Raw genomic sequence first — 20,176 nt, 5'->3', positions numbered from 1 at the left:
TATGGACAGCCCCGGTGCCATAGCAACAAAGTTCCCAGACTCATGTGAGCACCCATACAGAGCATGTTGGAATAAAAACAGGTCCATATGCTCCTTCATATACAAGAAAATAATAACCGTACACTGTAGATAACTCGAAATGAGCCACCAAGTCATCTTGATGCTCCGTGAGTTAGACTGTAATTTAGGTGCACAGTTATGTGGAATATTATGTGAGTATCTATTAACCTTACATCAATAATGTGTTTGTATGCATCCACAGTCACCTGTAAATGTGGTTGGACAATGCATTTTTCCTGTCTGGTTGTGTTCAGTCGATCTGAAATGGATTTTAGTGGCAGGTTTTTTACAATGTTACAGCTTTTAAATCAATTTGAACCAACTGAAAAGGGTGAAAGTGAAACGTTTGCAATCCCTCACTGGCTTCCCACTGGCAAATACTGCCAGAGTGATTTCTACCATGAAGTGACTTTATGTCAAACTTTATGTTTCGGTTTAACCACTGAGCGTGAACACTTGATTTGCAAACAGAAGCCTGTTAGTCAACCTGCCAAAACAAGCCAGTACAAAACATATTTATAGATACTAACCTCACGTTAGCATGCCAACAGTATGGGTTGTCTGGAGTGGAACTGAGTGTCATCATGAGGAATCAGAACATGCAGCAATCATCATGAGTGCTGGCTGTTGTAACGAAAAATCAACTTGAGAACAGTCTTGAACGTTAGCTGAAAAATGGCATTTTCACAGCTGTAATTGGGTGCTCAAAGCATTCAGGATAATGGGGGAACAATGTGTCTTGATCACAGAGTGTGGCAGTGCAGATTATGTTTGTTATGTTTTAACTCTTTAATTCTTCTTGAGGGCTATAATAGAAAAAATAATAATAAATAAATAAAGGAAATCAGCTGTAAGAGAGAGGGCTAAATTATTGTGGCAACGAAAATGAAAAGTGACGGATAGATGGGGAAGGTGGAGAGACAGCAGACGAAGGGGAACAGAGGAAGGAGAAGGTGACATGGCATAATTAGACCCGCCGCCACCGGCAATACTGAGACACAAAGAGAGAAGTCAGGCTAATAAAACCCTGCCATGAAGCGGACAATCTTCCTCCTTTTCTGCAGCATGTGGCTAAATAAATGCTTTCCTCCCAGGGCTGTAAGCTAAAACCACAGTGTCTTACTGTGACAGCATGAGACAGCGTTTAATCAGAGTCAATGATCTATCATTATGTGGCTAATGTTGGCTCAGAATTGATGGGACCAATGAAACCAGCTAGAAGTGAATAACATCACGCTTGTTGTATTTTAGGTCTGCCTGCAATCCCATGGGTCTACAGTTTTTACACCCATTTGGCTCCAAATGTAATTTTCGGTTAGTTTCAGGACACAGTGTGACAGATTGGAGGGGGATATATCAGGAGGACAAGTATAGAGGAGGACAAGATATAAAGAAAATAAGAGAAGGACACTAAATACAAATGGAAATGACAAATACATGCTTGCATCTAAGTAAAGAATCTTGTACACACTAAAAGAAGTAAAGGAAGCGAAATACTGAGTATCACTCAAGTGAATTCTAATATTTAATATCTTCATCAATCCCTGACTTCTCGGGGAAGAGAATGGAAACCCCTTTACAATTCATTAGCATTTCATATTTTGCTTTTATCATGTTTAAATCTTATCATAAGAACATATTACAAGAATCACTTAGCAATGAGAGGCAATGTTTTCTATTCAATTCAAACTTTCCTGCATCTGAGGATATTGAATTGCCAGGCCCACTCGTGGTAGCAGTCAAGCAGCAATTTTGACAGTTGTGTCAGATGAGTTCAGAAAATGACGTGACTAATTTTGAAACACTCTGAGCGAGATAAATTAATCTCCGTATGCTCAGGATGGCCTCAGTGTTTCATCGAGCCACCTTTTAGAACCGCCAAAGAAATCCTGGACTGGAAACTGGTGAAAAACAGTTTTAACCTCTAACTCCACATTTCAGCGAGAACATTCAGCTCAGTGATCAGAACCACAACTCTTAACGAATACTAATGTTGCTCATTGCTGAATGTGTAAATGGGCAACTATTTTGGTAACAAGATCGCCATATGAGTGTTGTGTTCCACTCACTCCAAGTGGCAAAAAAAAACAGTTAGATGCAAGACCAGACAAAGATGCACCAAAACCAATTACGAACTATGAAAATAATTCAAAAGTGGCAAATCAGATTTCTTCAGAGAGGCTGTTGGAGAGTTTAGATGATGGTCTGACACTGAGAGCAAAGTCTTTTTTTATTCTTAGAGATTAAGTCTGAAGCAAGTCTGAAATAAACCACTTCAGAGGCGTACAGGGACTGAGTAGAACAATGTGATATTAATGAGGACTACAGGTTCCAAAGAAGAAGTTTACATCGACTGTGCATGCAGTGTTGTTTTGTACTGAACCAAAAATAACAAGTCAGGTGTGAGGTAGATAGGTTATGAACCTGCAGGGCATGTCTGGTGCAACTCCATCGCTTCCTCTTTGCATAATATCCCCTGTGCAGGTTTAGCTGTCAGATGAAGTGCATGCAGAAGGCCCACCAAGGGGGTCTGTCATTCTGTCAGTTTTGACAGTGCACTGGTAATTGTACTTTCTTCTGCTCATACAATACAAACATCCAATAACATCTCAAAAAAATCATGTGCATATGTTGCCTCTGCCCTGCAGGGACGTTACACTCTTCTCCAGAAGCCCATCTCAAAAAGTGGCCAGTGAGATAGGTGACTAGATGAGTGATGCTCAGAATAAAATCTTGTCAAGGTAATTTTAAGTTTTTGTAGCTCTTTTCTGTAGCATTGTTAAAAAAAAAAAAAAAAAAAGCACAATGTGAATATCTCCAGACAAAGCCAGAGGAGCCCAAAGAAAAGAAGAAGATCCTTCTGCTGCTGCTCAGAAATCTACGATCCTACAAGGCTTTCTTTGAACTCCTGTCACGTAGATTGTTCTTTCTCTTCCTACCTAATTATCATTTGAGTGTGTGTGTGTGTGTGTGTATTTACCAAATGTGAATGTGTAATCTAATCCCTGAGTCATTTCTCTTTCACAGAGCAGACTGTGGAGACTGATTCATAAGGAAAAGACAGGTGGGTCAACTGAAAGGCAATTAGATACAGAACACAGGCAGCAAAACAGCCGAGAGCATGTTAATGAGAAAGTGCCGCCTCAGACCTACCCTGTCACTGTTTTTCAGCATCTCCCACTCTCGTGTTTGGCCAGAAGCCCTCACACCAACAGAGATTTTGTTTCTGACAGAACTGCAACAAGAGCACCTGCACGCGTAGACACACACTCAATGTGCAAGCTATGTATAATTGATGAGCACAGCAGTAGGGGGAACCATGAGAGGGACCAGAGAGCCATTGCATCGAAACTGGCATTCGGCCGACCTTTCCCAGCTACGCTGCAATGTGTGTATGCACGCATGCATATGTGCGCGTGTGAGCGCATGTGTGGGTGTGTTTACGATGCTTGGGTGGCAGGTGGCGGGGCAGAAATGTGTGAGATGTGCAAAAGGGACCAAGGCTGATGGCAGAGATGATGAAGAGAGTATTCTTCAGAGATGCTTTTAATAATAATGATAATAACTATTGCGAGAGAGTGAGGAGCGAGAGAGGAATACTCCAGTGAGAGCAGAGCAGCCAGGTGTTACGATTAACCTGGACAAAACAGGAGAGACTGAAAATGACTGATGTGAGTCAACCACACAAACATGAAACTCTCCCTGCAGTCTAGAGTGGATTTACACAAGCAATTAGCCTGGCCCCTGCGGCATTGTGTCGTGTTATTGACGTGCAATCTCCTTACACAAGTTCAAAAATGCACATTAAATTATAACTGCTGCTCAGACTTTTCCCCTTGGCGCCTTACTGACCCTTTCTGACAGACAAGTTTGTCTGTTAAAGGTCCATGTGTGCAGCTGTAACCTCGGGCTACGAGCGGCTTTTGCACTGACAGGCTTAGCAGTAATGTATGCACATGTAGCATTTTCCCATACATAAGAACAGAATGTCACACAAGCTGTGCAGCCTGGGGAGCCTGGCAGGGTGTAGTGGAATTGTTGGATATCTGTGTGTGTGTGTGTGCGCGCGTGCGTGTCAATCTTTATCACCTCCTTCTAAAATGATTAGGAGGTGAAAGAGCAACAGCAGCAGGAGGAGAGGAGGTGCAGATGTGTGAGCTGAATGCTGCAGAGGTGTGATGTGGAGGAGGAGGAGGAGTCCATCATGCAAAGCCTGCTCCTGTCACTGCTGCCTACACAAACACCTTCATCAACTCAGTTTTAACCCCACAGGCTTGCATAGCCAACCGGCAACAATTAGAACGACTTTTGTATTTATAGATATATATTTTTAGGCTTTAAATCATTCAGCGTGATAGAGACATAAGTTATGAGCTCCACCACAGTGAACATCATGGCTGCTTTTACTGCTGTCAAAGTTAAGTTATTAGATCATCAATACAACCATTGACCCAACTCGTAATGTAGTAATCTTTCATGGCTTAATTGCCAGTTTCCTATGGGACTTATGTGGCCTAGAAATCTGAAGTTGCTGACTTGTTCAGTGATATCAAGAACTACAGAACTTTTTAATATTCTCACGTATAACTAAATGGATTATCGTTATTAAAACTTCTGCACGTTGTATTATCTCATTACCTGAACCTTGAATGTGCCACGGAGGGAAATTAAATTGACAGAGGTAACGTTATTTAACTCTTACTGCTTCAAAAACTACCTTTTTTCCTCTTCTTGGAAAGCTAATTCATGGAAGCAGATCGCTGTTGTATATCTAGACCAGAAAGAAATCTGGGTGCCTGACTAAAAAAAAAAAAGACAGATTGTTGATGAGTCATAATCAAAGCACAAAGATAATTCTGCCTGTATTTAGACTTTGAGGTGTTTATTCACACAAACATGCTATGTTGAAGTAGAAGAGAAAAAGTGAGTCAACGTCAAAGCGTCCTACATTCGGAACAGCTGATGAACCCAGCTGGATTGTTACAGTTTCTGCCAAATTTGTGCCAATCCCCTGGACAAAGTAAACACAAGAAGAGACAGAACAGAAGCCAAAGAGACTTAACTTGAACATTTAGATGATCGAAGCAGAAGTAAAGAGCTGAGGTATATGCAGGCTTGCAAATCAGTGCAGGGATGAGTGGAAATCCATGCATTAGTGTTATGCATTATAGACATTATGTATGTGTTGAAGCTAAAGGATGCATAACAGGAGACACACCCGCTGGACTTAAAGCTCCTCTCAATGATCGACGCCACTGGGTAATTTCATTGCTTTATACGGCAGGTGGTGTTCACATTGTGCAGAACTACAGAAAGATCCATGATGTCTTGTTGCAGTGGCAGAAACGAGAGCAGGATTTTACTACAATCAGAACAATCAGCAGGACTAATTAGCCTGGATGGTAGGGATGATTAGTGGCTGGACAGCTGTTAGTCATTCTGAGTTTGTGTCACATCCTCAGGTTTTCCTTGGTGCATTATGTTTACCCTGTTGCCTAGTAACAGTGTTTTTGACTGACAGTGTGTGCTTGGTGCACTGTGGGTGGTCCATTATTTTTGGGTTAGTGTGGCCTTTTGTCCTGCCACAACTCATTTGGTGTAAAGTGTGCCAGAGTGCTGCAGTTTACACCAAAATCACAGACTTATGTCGTGTGGATGTCACGGCAGGGATGCTTTTCTCTCGCTGAGCTACTGCAGCCTGTTATAGGGTGTGAAAGAGAAAGAAAATCTCGTTTTATAATCCCAGTACTCCAAGCTAAAGCTTCAAACCTCACGCCCGTTCAAATCACTGACTTAATGGATGTCAGTTTGAGGTACATTGAACATGTACAGAAAGCGCCACGAGAGTCTTAAATGGCATGAAGTACATGCTAATTCACTCTGCTCTGTTCGACTGCCAGCAGAGAGAACTATGTGTTTCCATCCAACCATTCAATTTGCTCCTAAAAAAAAACTGGGCAGAAACGCCAAATAACAATATTAGAAAAGTTGGAAAAGTGGAAAAGTTGATGCATTAACAAAATCAAAATGTGACTGTAACAGAAACTCCTGTAGCAAATCCGTCCGCTTAAACATCCACGGAAGCTTCCGCTTCATTAAAGAGATAAAGAGTTGCAGCGGACAGAAACATCAGATATGTGAGGACTGATGAGGAGACTGGAACCTTCCTCAAATTATCTCATGAAACAAACATAAATTCACTCATTTGAGTGGTGGGCTTTTAAATTATACCACCATCTGTTCCACCTCAGCGTGCCAACTCATAACAGTGGATAAAACATGCCGTAATTTATATTTTTTCTTGCCAGCTTTCTAAAAATCCTTTGCATATTTGCACTAAATTTGGAAACTTTTCTGTCACACTCTCACCCCTTCCTCTTTATACATTTGTATAACCCAACAGTAATGGTGTTTTCTTTATGTTACATAAAAAGTCAGTTGACACTCACTGCCTTTGTCTCTTATTAACTATGGCAGACCTTTGATCTTTTGATTTGCTAATTACAGTGAGCTGACAAAAATCCAAAAAAGCTGTAGATATCTTGCGCCTCCGCCTCTGTCTGCCTGGTTATCATTACAGCAATTATGACATAATGCAAACACAGAAATTAGATTTGCGGCTTTGAGAGCAAGAAAACATTCGATGTAGATAGATGTGAGCTCAGAAAATCCAATATATACACAACAAGGTTTCACAAAAATAAAAAGGCAAACTCATAGCTCCTGTCTGTCTCTCAGGTTCTGTCATTTTCATTCCCTCGGCTCTTCTCGAAGGGTTTGATTAGCTCTCTATGAGTAAACATTTGGTTGATTGTTTGTTGATTTATTGTCTGGCTCTCCAGGTGGCTTTCTTTTTCACAGCTTGCATCTCCCAGCATCATCATTAACCCGCTGGCTACCAGGGATGCAAGAATTCCCCACCACCTCCATTGATCATCTCATTACGAGTAGTGGAAGAAGGGTGAAAAATAAGCATTGGTAGCCTGGGTTGAGAGGCAGTGTTAGTTGGTAGGCAAAGGAGGACACAATGTGCTTAATATATGTATGTTTTCAAGTGAATAGAAAGATGATTCATTTATGTAAAATAATGTTTTGGGGTGTTTTATAGCTGCTCTGAATAATAAGTTTCTGTTTTATGATGATATATTGTTTTCATGTACTATAAATATTCAACACACTCAAGGAAATCTTCCATTAATATAATTAAATGCGTGCATTATTGTTCTCATTATTGTTCAATTATATCTTGACTTTCAAAAGTCAACTTTAATTTCAATTTTCTAATCCATCAGCGACAGGGAGGTAAACAACAACAGAGAGCTATATAAGAGACGAGTCATTTACATAATCAGAATACAGCAACGGCGCTCCTCCGATGGGAAACAAAACACAACCACAATCAGGACTCAGCCGAGCGAGACAGTGAACCCAATTATTGAAAACTGGGAAAAACCTTCCTGACGGCAAACAGTGGCACACAGTGCCTGACAAACAGAGTGTTCCTTTCTTAAACTCACAAGGACAGAGAGACAAATACACCAGCCGAGTGAGAATTTATAGAGCTGGAAGTGCTGAACAGAGAGAATATCAAGGGGAGAATTCATCTTAAAAAAAAAATAAACAGCTACAGATGTTGTGCTGCATTCCAGCAAAGGTTTGCAAATGTTCTTACAAACGGATCACCTGTCCATGTCTCAGTCGGCCAGGAAACGTCTCTCTCAAAGGGGGTGGAGGTGGGGTTTGGTTTCTATGGCAACTGGCACGAAACCGATGTGAGTGACAAGTGGTAAGAGATGACAAAAAAAGAGAGTGCTAAGACACCACTACCCCTCTCTCTGGATGTTATTATCAGTTCTCTAGTCCTCACCCACTCTTTTTTTTTTTTTTTTTTCCCCCCTGTCTGTCTCCCCTCGTCTGCTTTCTCTGCTTTGGAGAGAACTCTGCATCTTTCTCCATCTTCCCCACATCGATTTTCCAGTGGAGGCGACATAAGGCTTCGCACCGATTCTGTCACCATGAGAACACTTCGCTTTGTAGCCACATTCCTCAGAATAGCTCTGACCCCTGTCAGCAATTCGCCCACAGGGTTCAGGAGAAAAAAACTCTGAAGGGGAAATTAAAGTGCGTCCTTGCGAAAAGGAGATATAGTATCAGCCATTTTAGAGACATCTTTTGTTAAAGAGGGGATTGCACTGCATTAAAATGATTGGATTTAAAGTAATAACCTTGTTGAAGAAAGGATAATCAGGCAGCTCTGGAGATGTGAAAGAGGTGATTTTCTTTTTATTCATCTCAAGCTGCTGCTGCTGAAATTAGGAGGAGGACCACCTTCATTTGGAGACGTTCCAGCCATGACTCACTGAGGGGGAGGGGATCCCAGGGCTGCCCCTGTACACGCTGGAGGGATCTCCCAGGAAGCTGATGTGTAAAAGGAAATCAGGGCCTCTTTATACCATGATTCCTCTGTGTTTCATGTCACTCCGGCGATACTGGAGAAATGCGAATTTTAATGGCATACTGAGACGTGTATAAGTTTTAATGCTCTGTGTGTGATGGCACAGTAAAGCAGGATTTGGACCCAAAAGTACAAACTCACAGATTCAACAGATTACAGCAAGCAGGAAAAGATCAGTCACCTACAGTAGTGAAATCTCAAACTAGTCCAAAGGGACCTAAACTGGAAAAGGAGAAAATCCAAAAATAACAGAAACAGGTCAATAAAAGATCTCAAAGGATTGCTCCAACTTGGATGGCATGGGTCACATGATTGAATCTACTGCTCAGGCCCAGATCTGACAGTTCTAAGCCACAAAATCCACCAGAGTGCATGTGCACTGCCCCAAATCGGCACACCTCCACGACCTTTCTAACAGTTTGTCAAACTAAGTTAGGTACAAGAATAAAGAGATACAGCAGTTCATTTTAAAAGCTCCAAAGTTTTTCAAGGGCAGGTATGTTGCATACCTCTTCACTGTTTACCTTCTTTTTACAGTACAAGTAGATACTAACAGAAAGTATCCTTTGGCTGTCTCCTTCGGTCAAGAAACCCTGGTCTTGCAGGTCGTAGCGGTCCATCACGAGTCTCCCAGACAGGTGTATAGAAGGTTAATTGGAGACTGAGGAGCAGGTGTGTGGGTGGGTGTGAGGCTCAGGTCATTGGAAGCGATGGGGAACACTGAGGGCAAACAGAGATGACGGACTGGCTGGTGCGATGACACTGTGGTGAATTGGTGGAAAACCTGAGACAGACAGAGACTAACCTTGAGATGAAGTCCCTACTCATGACTTATTTTCTGGATTCAAGGAAAGAACTTATCAGTGGGGAAATGTCAGATGATTTAAGTTGCCTGCCACTGTGGTGGATCTCAGAATAAATGAATCTTAATGCTACATAAGACTTTCCGATTGACTGTTCTGTCAGAGATTTCATGGATTGTTCCTGCGTGCTCTAAAGCCTGTGAAAATGAAACACTTGGTGTCTCTCTCTCTCTCTCTCTCTCTCTCTCTCTCTAGATATATAGATATAGATATATATATAGATATTAAGATATATATATATATAAAAAACAAAGAAGAAGCTTGTGCATCCACCATGAACTTCTATTTTGGGGCCACTAACGTCATTTTCTGAGGCATGACGATGAAGATTATTTTCTCTCGAGCTACACAATAAATCTGCCAGTAGTTCAAGATACTTTTTCTTTCTTTGTAGAAAGAAGGACAAAAGGACAAACGCACAGATCCACATGAAGGAACGGAATAGCAGTACCACCAGCTGGAAGCAACAAAAGTAAAAGGGGAAAACAAATAAATCAGATGTTTGAAGAACACAGAAAAAAAAATCCCACTTACGTTGGACACATGCCTGTATGTCATGAGGTCTGAATGTTTTAAGAAATAACAGTCTTTTTGTTGAAACCTGACCCTTATTTTTGTAACAGAGGAGTGAGGGCAACAATACTTCTTTTTTTAGACAGACTTACACACCGAAGGGCACACACTGCACACACTGTAATCCCTCTCTCGTTTCTTCGCTCACTCATGCCTTTCAGCTTTCTAAATGTAGCTCGGTAAACAAAATATTCAACAAATCCTCGTCCATGATGACAATGCATCCTGCCTCCACATATTAAAGACGATATAAATATCATCTAGGCATATAAACACACGCACACATGGTAATCCCATATATGCAGATGCACAACAGCCCACACATTTACATGTGCCATGACTTGGTTCCTGTCTTTCTTGGTAGTCTATCTGAAGCTTTGATCATATATGTAATGTGGAATGACGAAATACAACAGATGATGATGGATATAATGGATTCTAGAAAATCTTTGTGTCTTATCGTAACATTTCATTAATTTCATTTCATGCTGAAATCTTGGGAGTAAACAGCATCAGTGGGAGGAAATCAAGCAGAAACCTCTGTGGCTGTGAAGTAAACTGCAGTTCCTCAAACGACCACTTGCTGGCTGGCTACAGAATATGTCAATTTCCATAAGTGCCCGTGTTAAAACATGGGGACTTATGGAACATCTTTACAGCCTGGTACAAAAACAGTTTTGGTCTCTATAGCTAATTTCCCCATTCATGACAACTGTACTGAGTCTGAATTTCTATATAACTTAATAACTTTAAGTTATGCACAATTAACAGTGTGGCTGCTTTGATTGGTGGGTAAGTGCCATTACAGGTGGCTTGTTTGAGCATCCAGGAGTCATTCAGCCCACCTCAATTCTATAGATGATCCACATCTTTGCCATTTTTTAGATTAGCTGGGAGGGGGGAACAAGCAGGACTGCCAACATGGTGCCACAACAGCTCCTCAGAAACCTGTGGATGATATCACGAATACGCCATCCATTCCTTATACTATCAATGGATGAAATACAAGCAGAGATCAATGCACCCAAAATGTCCATCAAAATCAAAGTCATAATTCTACTACAAAGTAGCTCTGCCAAAAATAAAATGAAAGCTTAAAACCAAAATTTGAATGAAACCTTCAATGTTCGTCATTTGTTTTTAAAGACGTACTTAATAGAAGAAAGTGTCTATGTGAAAGCGGCGGATGTGAACAGGGTCATCACAAATAAAAGTCATATGAAAAAATGCAATTAAATAAGCAGAGAAATATGAAAGAATATGTAACCTGCAATATCAAAATTACTAAAATATTATATAAAAAGATGACATTTAAGCAGTACAATGGTTTAATTAACAGTAACTAATTGAGGCACTCTGTGAACCTGTCAAATGAAATAATGGCCTGTCTCTAATAATAGCCTAGTGATGTGTTTTACTGAGTCAAATGAAAAGCCTGTGTAATTACTGGAAGTATTTTTACACCTTGGAATAGACTAAATGATCCAGAAGTAGTATGTATGTATGTATGAGGGTCGAAAAAAATCCTGCACTGCGGACCAAGGGTGTTTAATTCTTAATTTAAGACCTCAGCTCCCCTGAAAACATGATTTGTAAAATTTTGTGGGACCTTTAAAATATTAACAATGTGCAATTCGTGCCATGCATTTATGTGTTTCCGTATCCTCACAGTCATGGGATCATGCATAAAATTAGGCTATTATTGATGCATAATTATGGATGCATGAGGGTGATTCATCAATAATTCACTTTAAATACCGCCACGTGTGCTATTCTTACCATCACCATCAAAGTGTGGCGGCGAATTATTATCATGGACTGCACTCAAAGGTGTAGGTAGGTCAGGTAACCCTTGCATTTGATGCCTTAATTGTCCTAATGGTATCTGTATGCGACGGGTAACTTTAATCATTATTGATGAGGACTCCCTTGTGCTCTGTTTTTGATTTAATGCTCATATTTATGTGTTTAGACTGTTAAACTCTATTCAGTGTTGATGTGGTCATTAACTGTCAGTCCTCTGTGAGGGATGCACAAGCACCCCCAGCCTGTTAAAAAACTGTGAAGTCCCCCTGAAAGCCATGGTATCGTCTGCACAATAGGTGTTTGTTCACACTAAACAACAGTATAAATTTTAGCATTTACAAACATGTTTTCCTGCCTTCCCGGCAGCCGTTAGTTACCTTTTACTTTTCAGTATTCAGTACATAGGTTTGTGCATTTAAGGGAGAATTTAGCAGCAAAGTGGCCTGAAGGCATAGAAATGAAAGGTTCTCACCAGACGCTATGCTTGAATAGGTTCAGCTGCCACAGAAGAGACACTGCTGCTCAGTTCAGTCCTGTCAAGTCAATCTTACGCACATTAATACATACACAAGTTTGTTTAAAATAAAAAATATTGTGTGTTTTCTGTGACTCAAGTTTGTGTAATTCTTTCTGTTTCAGTTTGAGCTTAATGGTGGTAGTAAAAGAGGAATAATACATGCTCTGCTTCTGCTTGAAGACGTCTCAAGGGACTGTGGATTCCCCTGAGCAGCCCTCTATTGTAACCACCTCAATTTTTTCTGTGCATCTGTGCATTAGGAGTAATATTCTCATGACGGAGGGAGAGATGAGGAAAAAGGAGCACCAACAGTGAAGATACAGAGAGCAGGAATTTCTTTTTTTTTGAAGGTCAATATTTCAAGGACAAGACATATAGTGCTTCCTCTTATTTAAACTGTGAGACTAAATTGCACAGATGCCGACCCTCTCTTTCTCTAGCTCTGTCACCATTAGAAGAAGATTCGGTTCGATCCCCTCCAGTCTGCGTGTCGAAATGTCCTTGGGCAAGATACTGAACCCTGAATTACTCCCAAAGGCTGTGCCATCGGTGTGTGGATGCGTATGAAAGGTTAGCTCCTCAAACTGATGAGCAGTTGGCACCTTGCATGGCAGCCATCAGTGTATGAATGTGTGTGAATGGGTGAATGAGATATGTACTGTGCTCTGAGTGGTCGGAAGACTGTAAAGGTGCTATATAAGTGCAGTCCATTTAACATTTACCATTATCTGGGACCTTATAGGTAAGCAACTCAAAGTGCTATGCTGTGTCTCCGTATGCTCATCCCCAATTACACACACAAAGCACACACACAATATCCTCACACTGTGACAGTGACATAAAAGCCCTTAAATAATTGACACGTTCTGACCCTATTACGTCTTGTCAATTCAAAGCACAAATGACTTGCAATTACCTCTGCAAAGAAGGAAGCATAGGTGGTCTCTCTCTCTCTATAGATCACCGTCTCACTTTCATTCGCCTTAACGTATGCACATGCACACACACAGAGACAAACTCCACGTGTAACTGCTGCTGTTTGAAGGACAACTTATTCTAAACCCGCAGGAGATAAACAAACTGAACTCTGTATCTTGATTTGCAGTAAGTGTTTGACCTTTTCACTCTCTTCAAACCGACTTGTGCTAAAGTAAGAGTAGCTTTGAGAATTTCTCTTCCGAATCTGTCATTGTAAATCGTATGTAAAACAAATTGGGCCACCTTGGGGGATAATATCGATTTCCCTCTCATGTCCCCTAATAGGTCTACCCACTGAAACCCCTTAAATGGTTCACAATCTGGGCATAATGAGGAAGACACAGTCTTGGTTCAGTCTTTCTCAAATGGCTCTCTTGTGTTCTTCATTAACAAAGGCTGCTACCAGGAGACTAATTTAAACCTGAATTGGTAGGGTTTTCTGCCCTGGGGTGGTCAAACACATGCAAAACAAGAGCTGACAAACCTCAGGTGAAAAAGAACTCAAACACACCAGAGAATTAGTTCATCAACATGAAACACCGTAAACACCAAGTCCCTGCATTTCATTGTATTTATTTCCCACTAGGCTTAAAGCTGCTGTACATCCTTGCATACATTAACTCGGCAACATATGTAAAATCATTTAGCAGCATTACTCTGGGGATAGCAATGTTGTTTGTTTGGTTGGTACCACTTTGTAATATGTCAACAACTAGGCCATGAAATTTTGGTTCCCAGGGGATGATGATTTGGGGGTTTCTTGACATTTCTTTCAGAGTTTTGTCCAATATTTTGGTTTCTGGCTCAACACAAGCAAAAGTTACATTCCTATTATCTTTAGTCCTAATTAGCAAATGTTTGGCTACCACAGTACTAAGATGGCATACATTACCCATGCTCATATTTAACAGATATAAAGTTTGACGTGTTTGGCACCCTTTTGTATTATAGCTCCACTGGCAGCGCAGCTCTGAATATGGTTTTTATTGCTGACACTGAATATGTCGGCAATAAACTCCCAAACTAATTCAATTAGCATCACCCTCTGGAGCCTGGAGACTCTAGGTATACTTGCAGAAACTACATAATTTATCATGTGAATGCACTTAATGCAGAAAGATCAGAAATATCAGACTTGCTGTAGATCCTATAATTCATTTGAAACCAAACCATCACTCCTCATCATATTTTGCCTCCCATCAAACCCACTCTCCCTCCCAACAATCCTCTTTCGAACATGGTAAATGGGGTACTCTTGCAGCTAATCTGACTTCAATGGAGGAGGAAAATGACGGCCAAACACTGCACAGGTAGCGAATCATCTCTTTACCCTCCATTCTCCCTCTCTGCATCGTCACCCCTCTGCCCCAATCATTACATTTAGCCTATAAATAAATGCCTGAGCTGTCAGACAGGCAAATGGAGCTGCCAACATAGGAATTGGTGGCAGGAAGTTGAAGGGAGGGAGGCAAGCCAAAGGAATGACAATAAGCTCAATATGCAAGGTTGCCAAGATAGGAGAGACATGAAGGCAGGTGAAGTCAGACAGCATGATGCACTGGCAGCAGCTCGGGCAGACCAACAAATGGAAACACAGGCATAAATATCTCAGTCCAGTCTAACATGTCTCTGTGCGACTGGCCCCAGACCATAGGTGTGATGGGCAGGAGGGGAAAGGTGGACCAAAGAGCCAGAACAGTCAACAATGTCAGAGCAGAGAGAGGAGGATGAAAAACAAGAAAGATCTGGAGAGAGAGAATTACACTTATCAGAGCATGAAAGAAATAAACAAGTTTAAATGCTTTGACTTAATATAAAAATTGACATATTGTGCTGGCAGCTCTTTATTTTATTTGAGTCACTCCTGAAAATAATTGTCACTTAGTAGCGTTTCTAAAATAAGAGTTGCTTTTTTATTCAGGTATTTTCAGTTTTGTCTTCTTGGTTATTTGACAGTAAAGAGTAGATGCAACAAAATAACTAGTGCCGTTGACAAAAAGGAGCCATGACCTTTTCAAAACAGAGCCAGAACAACTTCATTTTAGCCCAAATATAAATCACACATACACACTCTTTGAATTTTACCCATCTCAGCTTTTAGAAGCAATAGGCAAGAACCAGGGACTGTGCCAGATCATCACCGGCTCAGAACCACTTCCAACATTTACAGGTTATCCACCACCTCAGGCACCGCAGCCAAGTACAGGCAATATCTTCACTTTCATGTAGGACTATTACTACTTGCCGAAAAAGGTGTATGCAAGGTTGTGGTGAATTTAATTGTATTCCAGTCGTGGATTAAGTGGAATTTTTTAAAGGATTAGTGACGCATATTCTATATTTCATTATGTCTGTGTGTGTGTGTAGTTTCGTTAATCTATTATTCTGGAGTCGAGTCGTGCTGCACTAAAACAGCAAGATTGTCACGTATTGAGAATTTCGTGCATTAACTAAATAGGTTTCTGCTTGCCTCTGGGAATTACATTACTTAAACTTTCTATATAATTATATTAGATCATCGAACAGCTTCTTCATCAGGGCTGTCTCTGGGCTGATATTACCTCCTGTGGATGCGTGTTTTTTTTTTTTTTTTTTTACATAAATCATCTTACAGTTGCAGAAAGTAATTATCTCCATCTAATTTTTCTTAGTTCACAAAATCCCGACCAATCTTTTGCTTGAACAGCTGCTCTTGCTCTAACAGCTGCTTGTCAGCTTAACTTATTAACTTGATTGGCAACAACGATGATACATATCTATATATCATTTCAGAATCAATTATAAACAACGGATTGATCTAAAAAAAAAGTCCATGGACCCTGATGTAGCAGTATATGGGGGGATTTAATTAACTATCTTAATTGACTGCCAGCAAGCCCCTATCAAACTGCAGAGATCTGAGAGTCTGAGGACATGGGTGAAGCCTCTCGGGTGATAGTTAATCTGGCAGCCTCAGCTGCTCAGATGTCTACACACACAGAGAAGAATGTAAATGCCGCCACTGCAAAGAGCATAATTACATCAATATGTTACTGAGAAGACTAAAATAAAAGCAAACAGAACAGATTTTATATGTAGATGCATGCTCTGAGCGACATGGCAATAACTTGACTGTATAACAGATGGATGACAAGAGTTTGGAACAGTTAAATCAATGACAGCGACTGTGATGGTTAGTGTAGATACATGGGTCACAGAAGAGATATAGTGTACTATATGAAGTTGTCTTTAGGCACCATATGTACACATATATTGCCGAATAAATCTCAGGCTCACAGAGTGATTTATATAGATAAATGATCAACAGAAAAGGATTAAAACCATCTGTCTCCGCGATTTCAAGCGCATCATCCTATTGAAGGAACTGAGCTGAAGGAAGAAACACAACAGCTGTGTTTCCTCCTGAGTGACAACACACTCAATTTATAGTAGATTAAACAGAGACACAGACTGATGTTGAGGCATTCACTAATCCTGCCATCACACTATAGAATTCAACGCCACCATTTGTCTTTAAAAGGCTTTCTTACACTGTGCACCGCCATCCGTGTGAGTGCATGTGTGTGCCTGTGCATGGCTTCATACCATTAGTGTTGCTCACGCCTCTGGTCAAGTGCTACACAGAAATTAAAGGCAACATGGGAGACGCATAAAATGTTACTGGTGCTTGAAGGAGGGCTCCTGCGCTCCTGTGACACTGTCGGATCTATTGGGAGCAGTAAAAGAAAAGTCGATGCAGTCGATAGAACCAGAGATATGGTCTTTTTTTATTTTTTTATTTTATGCATCCCTCTTCGTTGTCAAAACCTGGCAATCCCATTACCCACAATGCAACTCAGCCAGTTCAGACAGAAATTCAGGTGTGTTATGTTAGTAGTAGCCTTAAGGAGGCGTGGGCTTCTCATCGTCTTCTTTCTAACGTCGCATCAGATTTTATTTTTCATTTTCAAACTTCAGCCACAGCTGACGTCGACTCACGTGACATCACTTGAGGATATTTATCAGATTTTAAAAGGGTCACATGTGCAGGAGTACTCCCCAAGAAACCATAAACACGCTTTGTTTGGCGGATGTTCCCTTTAAAGTTGGTGGCCAAATTTACATTTAGCTTTTAGCTGTTGTTTGTTTTTGCAATAAATCATACTTTTTCATAAAACATGTCTTACAGCTACTCATAAAACAATGCGTGATTTGGGTTGTTTTCTCTCATGAGGCTGTTGTTGTTATTGCCTGTGCAGTTTTTCTTTGATTTTTCTTGTGAACATTTTTATTTTAGTTTTGGCTTCGGGGGGGTTTTATCTTCATGTTCTTATTCATCTCCTTATTTGTGCTGAATTTTTTTTGTGTCACAAGTTTGATCACGACCTCAGGCTGTTTACTTAAAGTGCATCCCAGAGGGGCTGCAGACTGCCCATAAATCCTTAGTGGATCCAGAGTAGTCAATATGTGCATGTGAATGAGCAGTGACTGTGCATGTGTTTAAAAGGCTGAAGAGAGAACATACACACCAAACAAAGTCTCTCAAATTCAAATTCTAGTTGTTGTTGGGAATAAAAGTGGTGCTACAGAGGCGTCCAGGGGCACACACAAACCACACTAACGTTTGATTGCATAACTAAATGATTAGCCATCTCATCCACAAAGATAATGAACCATATGATACTTGGCTTGGTTGGTAATATATAGCCTGATTATGCCAAATTAAACACGGGCCCCCATAATTCAATGAGAATTCATATCTGTAATTAAATTTGAGGCTTCAGTGGAGTGGGGAAAGAGCAATGAAGAAAATTCAAGATTGGCGAAGCAGAAAAGGAGTTTCTTGAGGCGTACAAAGGTATTTCTGCAGGCATCATAATCACCGTCATCATCAGTGCTGGTGTTAATATAGTGAGCAAGTCAGCTTAAAAATTAATATCTCTTATTATTCCATCCCTTTAAACAGGCTGCGAGATGAGCGTACACTCTCATGACTTCTCTTGGGTCCTACAAGAGGATCTGGATGTTCCTCTCCTCTTTAATTCTGTTATGGTCTTATTCTAGCACCGTGCATTGATTTGAGAGCAGCCCTGTGAAATTGTGAAAGGTGTGGTTGCAAAACAAACAGAATACAAGAGCAGCGCAGGAAAAGAACAGAAGAAGAAGCGGCAGCAGCAGCGGCAGCAGCAGAAGAGCATCAGAATAGAAGTGAGACCAATGCAACAGAAAATGAGCAGGTGCCTACCTGAGGTAACGCAGTGGTTCAATGGTTTCAGCTTCTGCCTCAGCTGAGCTGTGGTTCATCTTGTCCATCTGTTTTCACCCAGCACGACTTGGCAAATATGAGAGAGAGAGGATGAGCTGTGCCGCTCCAGAGAAAACACTTCCGTTCCTTCTCTCTGACTCTGATTCAATAAACACACTGTCTACCTCTTTGCCCGGGAATAGACTGAGAATCTAAATGGGCTTCCTCCCTCTGTGTCCCTCTCTATGGCTCTTGATTGGTTCAGGCGCTGGAAGGTAATTAGTGGCAGCTACACACACACAGACACACACACACACACTGTGAATCTCGCCTCTCTTTATCTCTGCCTCTCCTCTCTCTGTCTCTTTGCCACTGTGGACCCGGCTCAGTGTCTCATAAAACCAGCTGGCTCTGTGTGTCAGCTGGGCTCACCGGGAAAGCCAGCCAATTACAAATCAGGATGCATGGTGCTCGCCGGCTGATTGGCTCAGGCTTTGATCATGGCTGTTCAGTCATCCAGGGTGGGAGCCCCCCCTCCACCCCTTCTTCCATCAAATTCACACAAACACAGATACACACACATAGACACACACGTTCACGCGTAGTCCTCGGTGGCGAAAGGATCCCTCGGTGTAGAATCTAGAGCAAGCATCAGAGTGAGGAAACACTTGACTGCTCACTGAATCACAAACAGTAACACCTTTCACATGATGGTGGGTGGACCACAGCTGAGATAATGACACCACCACAGTACCTGAGTGGGTACATAGCAGAAATATATAGCTTCAACGTAAACAAATAGATGATATGAATAGAAGCACAATGACCACATGGGGATTTCGACGCATGCTTGACTTAATTATATGGATTTAGGTCAAACATAAGAGAAAAAAATGTAAATATATAGTATGACACACACAAACACACAGAGAGAGAGAGAGGGGAAAGATATGTATAGAAGTATCACAGGGAGAACCTGCTGCTGCCAAGGAATGAAGCTCATAAGTGGGTCGTGGTGATAAACAATAGCTCACTTTCTTCTGTAAAGGTCTCTCCCTCCCTCCCTCCAGTTTTCTCCGAATACAGAGTACATGAACAGATCCTTACAGCTCAGCTAAGAGAGCTAAGTCTGTGGTCTTACATCAAGGATTAGGTTGTAAGTCTTTGTTTTGCTATCGCCTTACACAAACTGTACTGTGTAGAAAGATTGAATTCCTCTAAGGACAATTGAAGAAAAACATGCTGTGCTTTGGTATGTTGGTGTAGTCTGCCACCTTGGGGTGATATATTGATATTGCAGTTTTAAGCAAGCGAGTCACTGTAAACAAACTGGTGGCTGAAAACTCATCATGACATGCTTGTTTTGTTCCCTCAAACCCAGGCTTCACAAATATGTTGCATCCTTTACCATTAACGACTGAGAGCAACAGCTAAATGTTGCCTTTAAAGTCTGTGTAAAGTAAGAATAAATATCCGTTCTGAGTTTGTCCAAGAAGAAAGTGTTATTAACCAACCAGCCAAATTTGAATCATGAAGAATATCGACAAGTCAATGAAATTAGGTGTCAAAATCGGGTAAAAATGAGCAGTATTCTGTGTGACTGTGGGGGCGTGTCCGCTGAATGTGCTCAAGCCACGCCCACTCATGGGAGCAGTCGAGCAGCAGTTTTGAAGCGACTGAAACGTGTCAGATGAGTTCAG

General features: G+C 41.1%; 1 protein-coding gene across 1 annotated transcript in view; it reads right to left on the bottom strand.

Annotated features, from left to right (window-relative positions):
- The window catches only part of yjefn3 (YjeF N-terminal domain containing 3), a 38,821-nt gene extending 19,929 nt beyond the window's left edge, over window positions 1-18,892 (bottom strand). The window contains exon 1 of the mRNA XM_010730602.3: window positions 18,477-18,892. Within this exon, the coding sequence (XP_010728904.1) occupies window positions 18,477-18,544 (68 nt within the window). The 5' untranslated portion in view covers window positions 18,545-18,892. The remainder of the gene's footprint in view (window positions 1-18,476) is intronic.
- Window positions 18,893-20,176: the final 1,284 nt, after the last annotated feature.

This window comes from Larimichthys crocea, chromosome XVII, assembly GCF_000972845.2.
Source record: "Larimichthys crocea isolate SSNF chromosome XVII, L_crocea_2.0, whole genome shotgun sequence".
NCBI classification, from domain to species: Eukaryota; Metazoa; Chordata; class Actinopteri; family Sciaenidae; genus Larimichthys; species Larimichthys crocea.
Note: the sequence above shows the minus strand (reverse complement) of the source record. Positions and strands in the feature narration are given on the sequence as shown.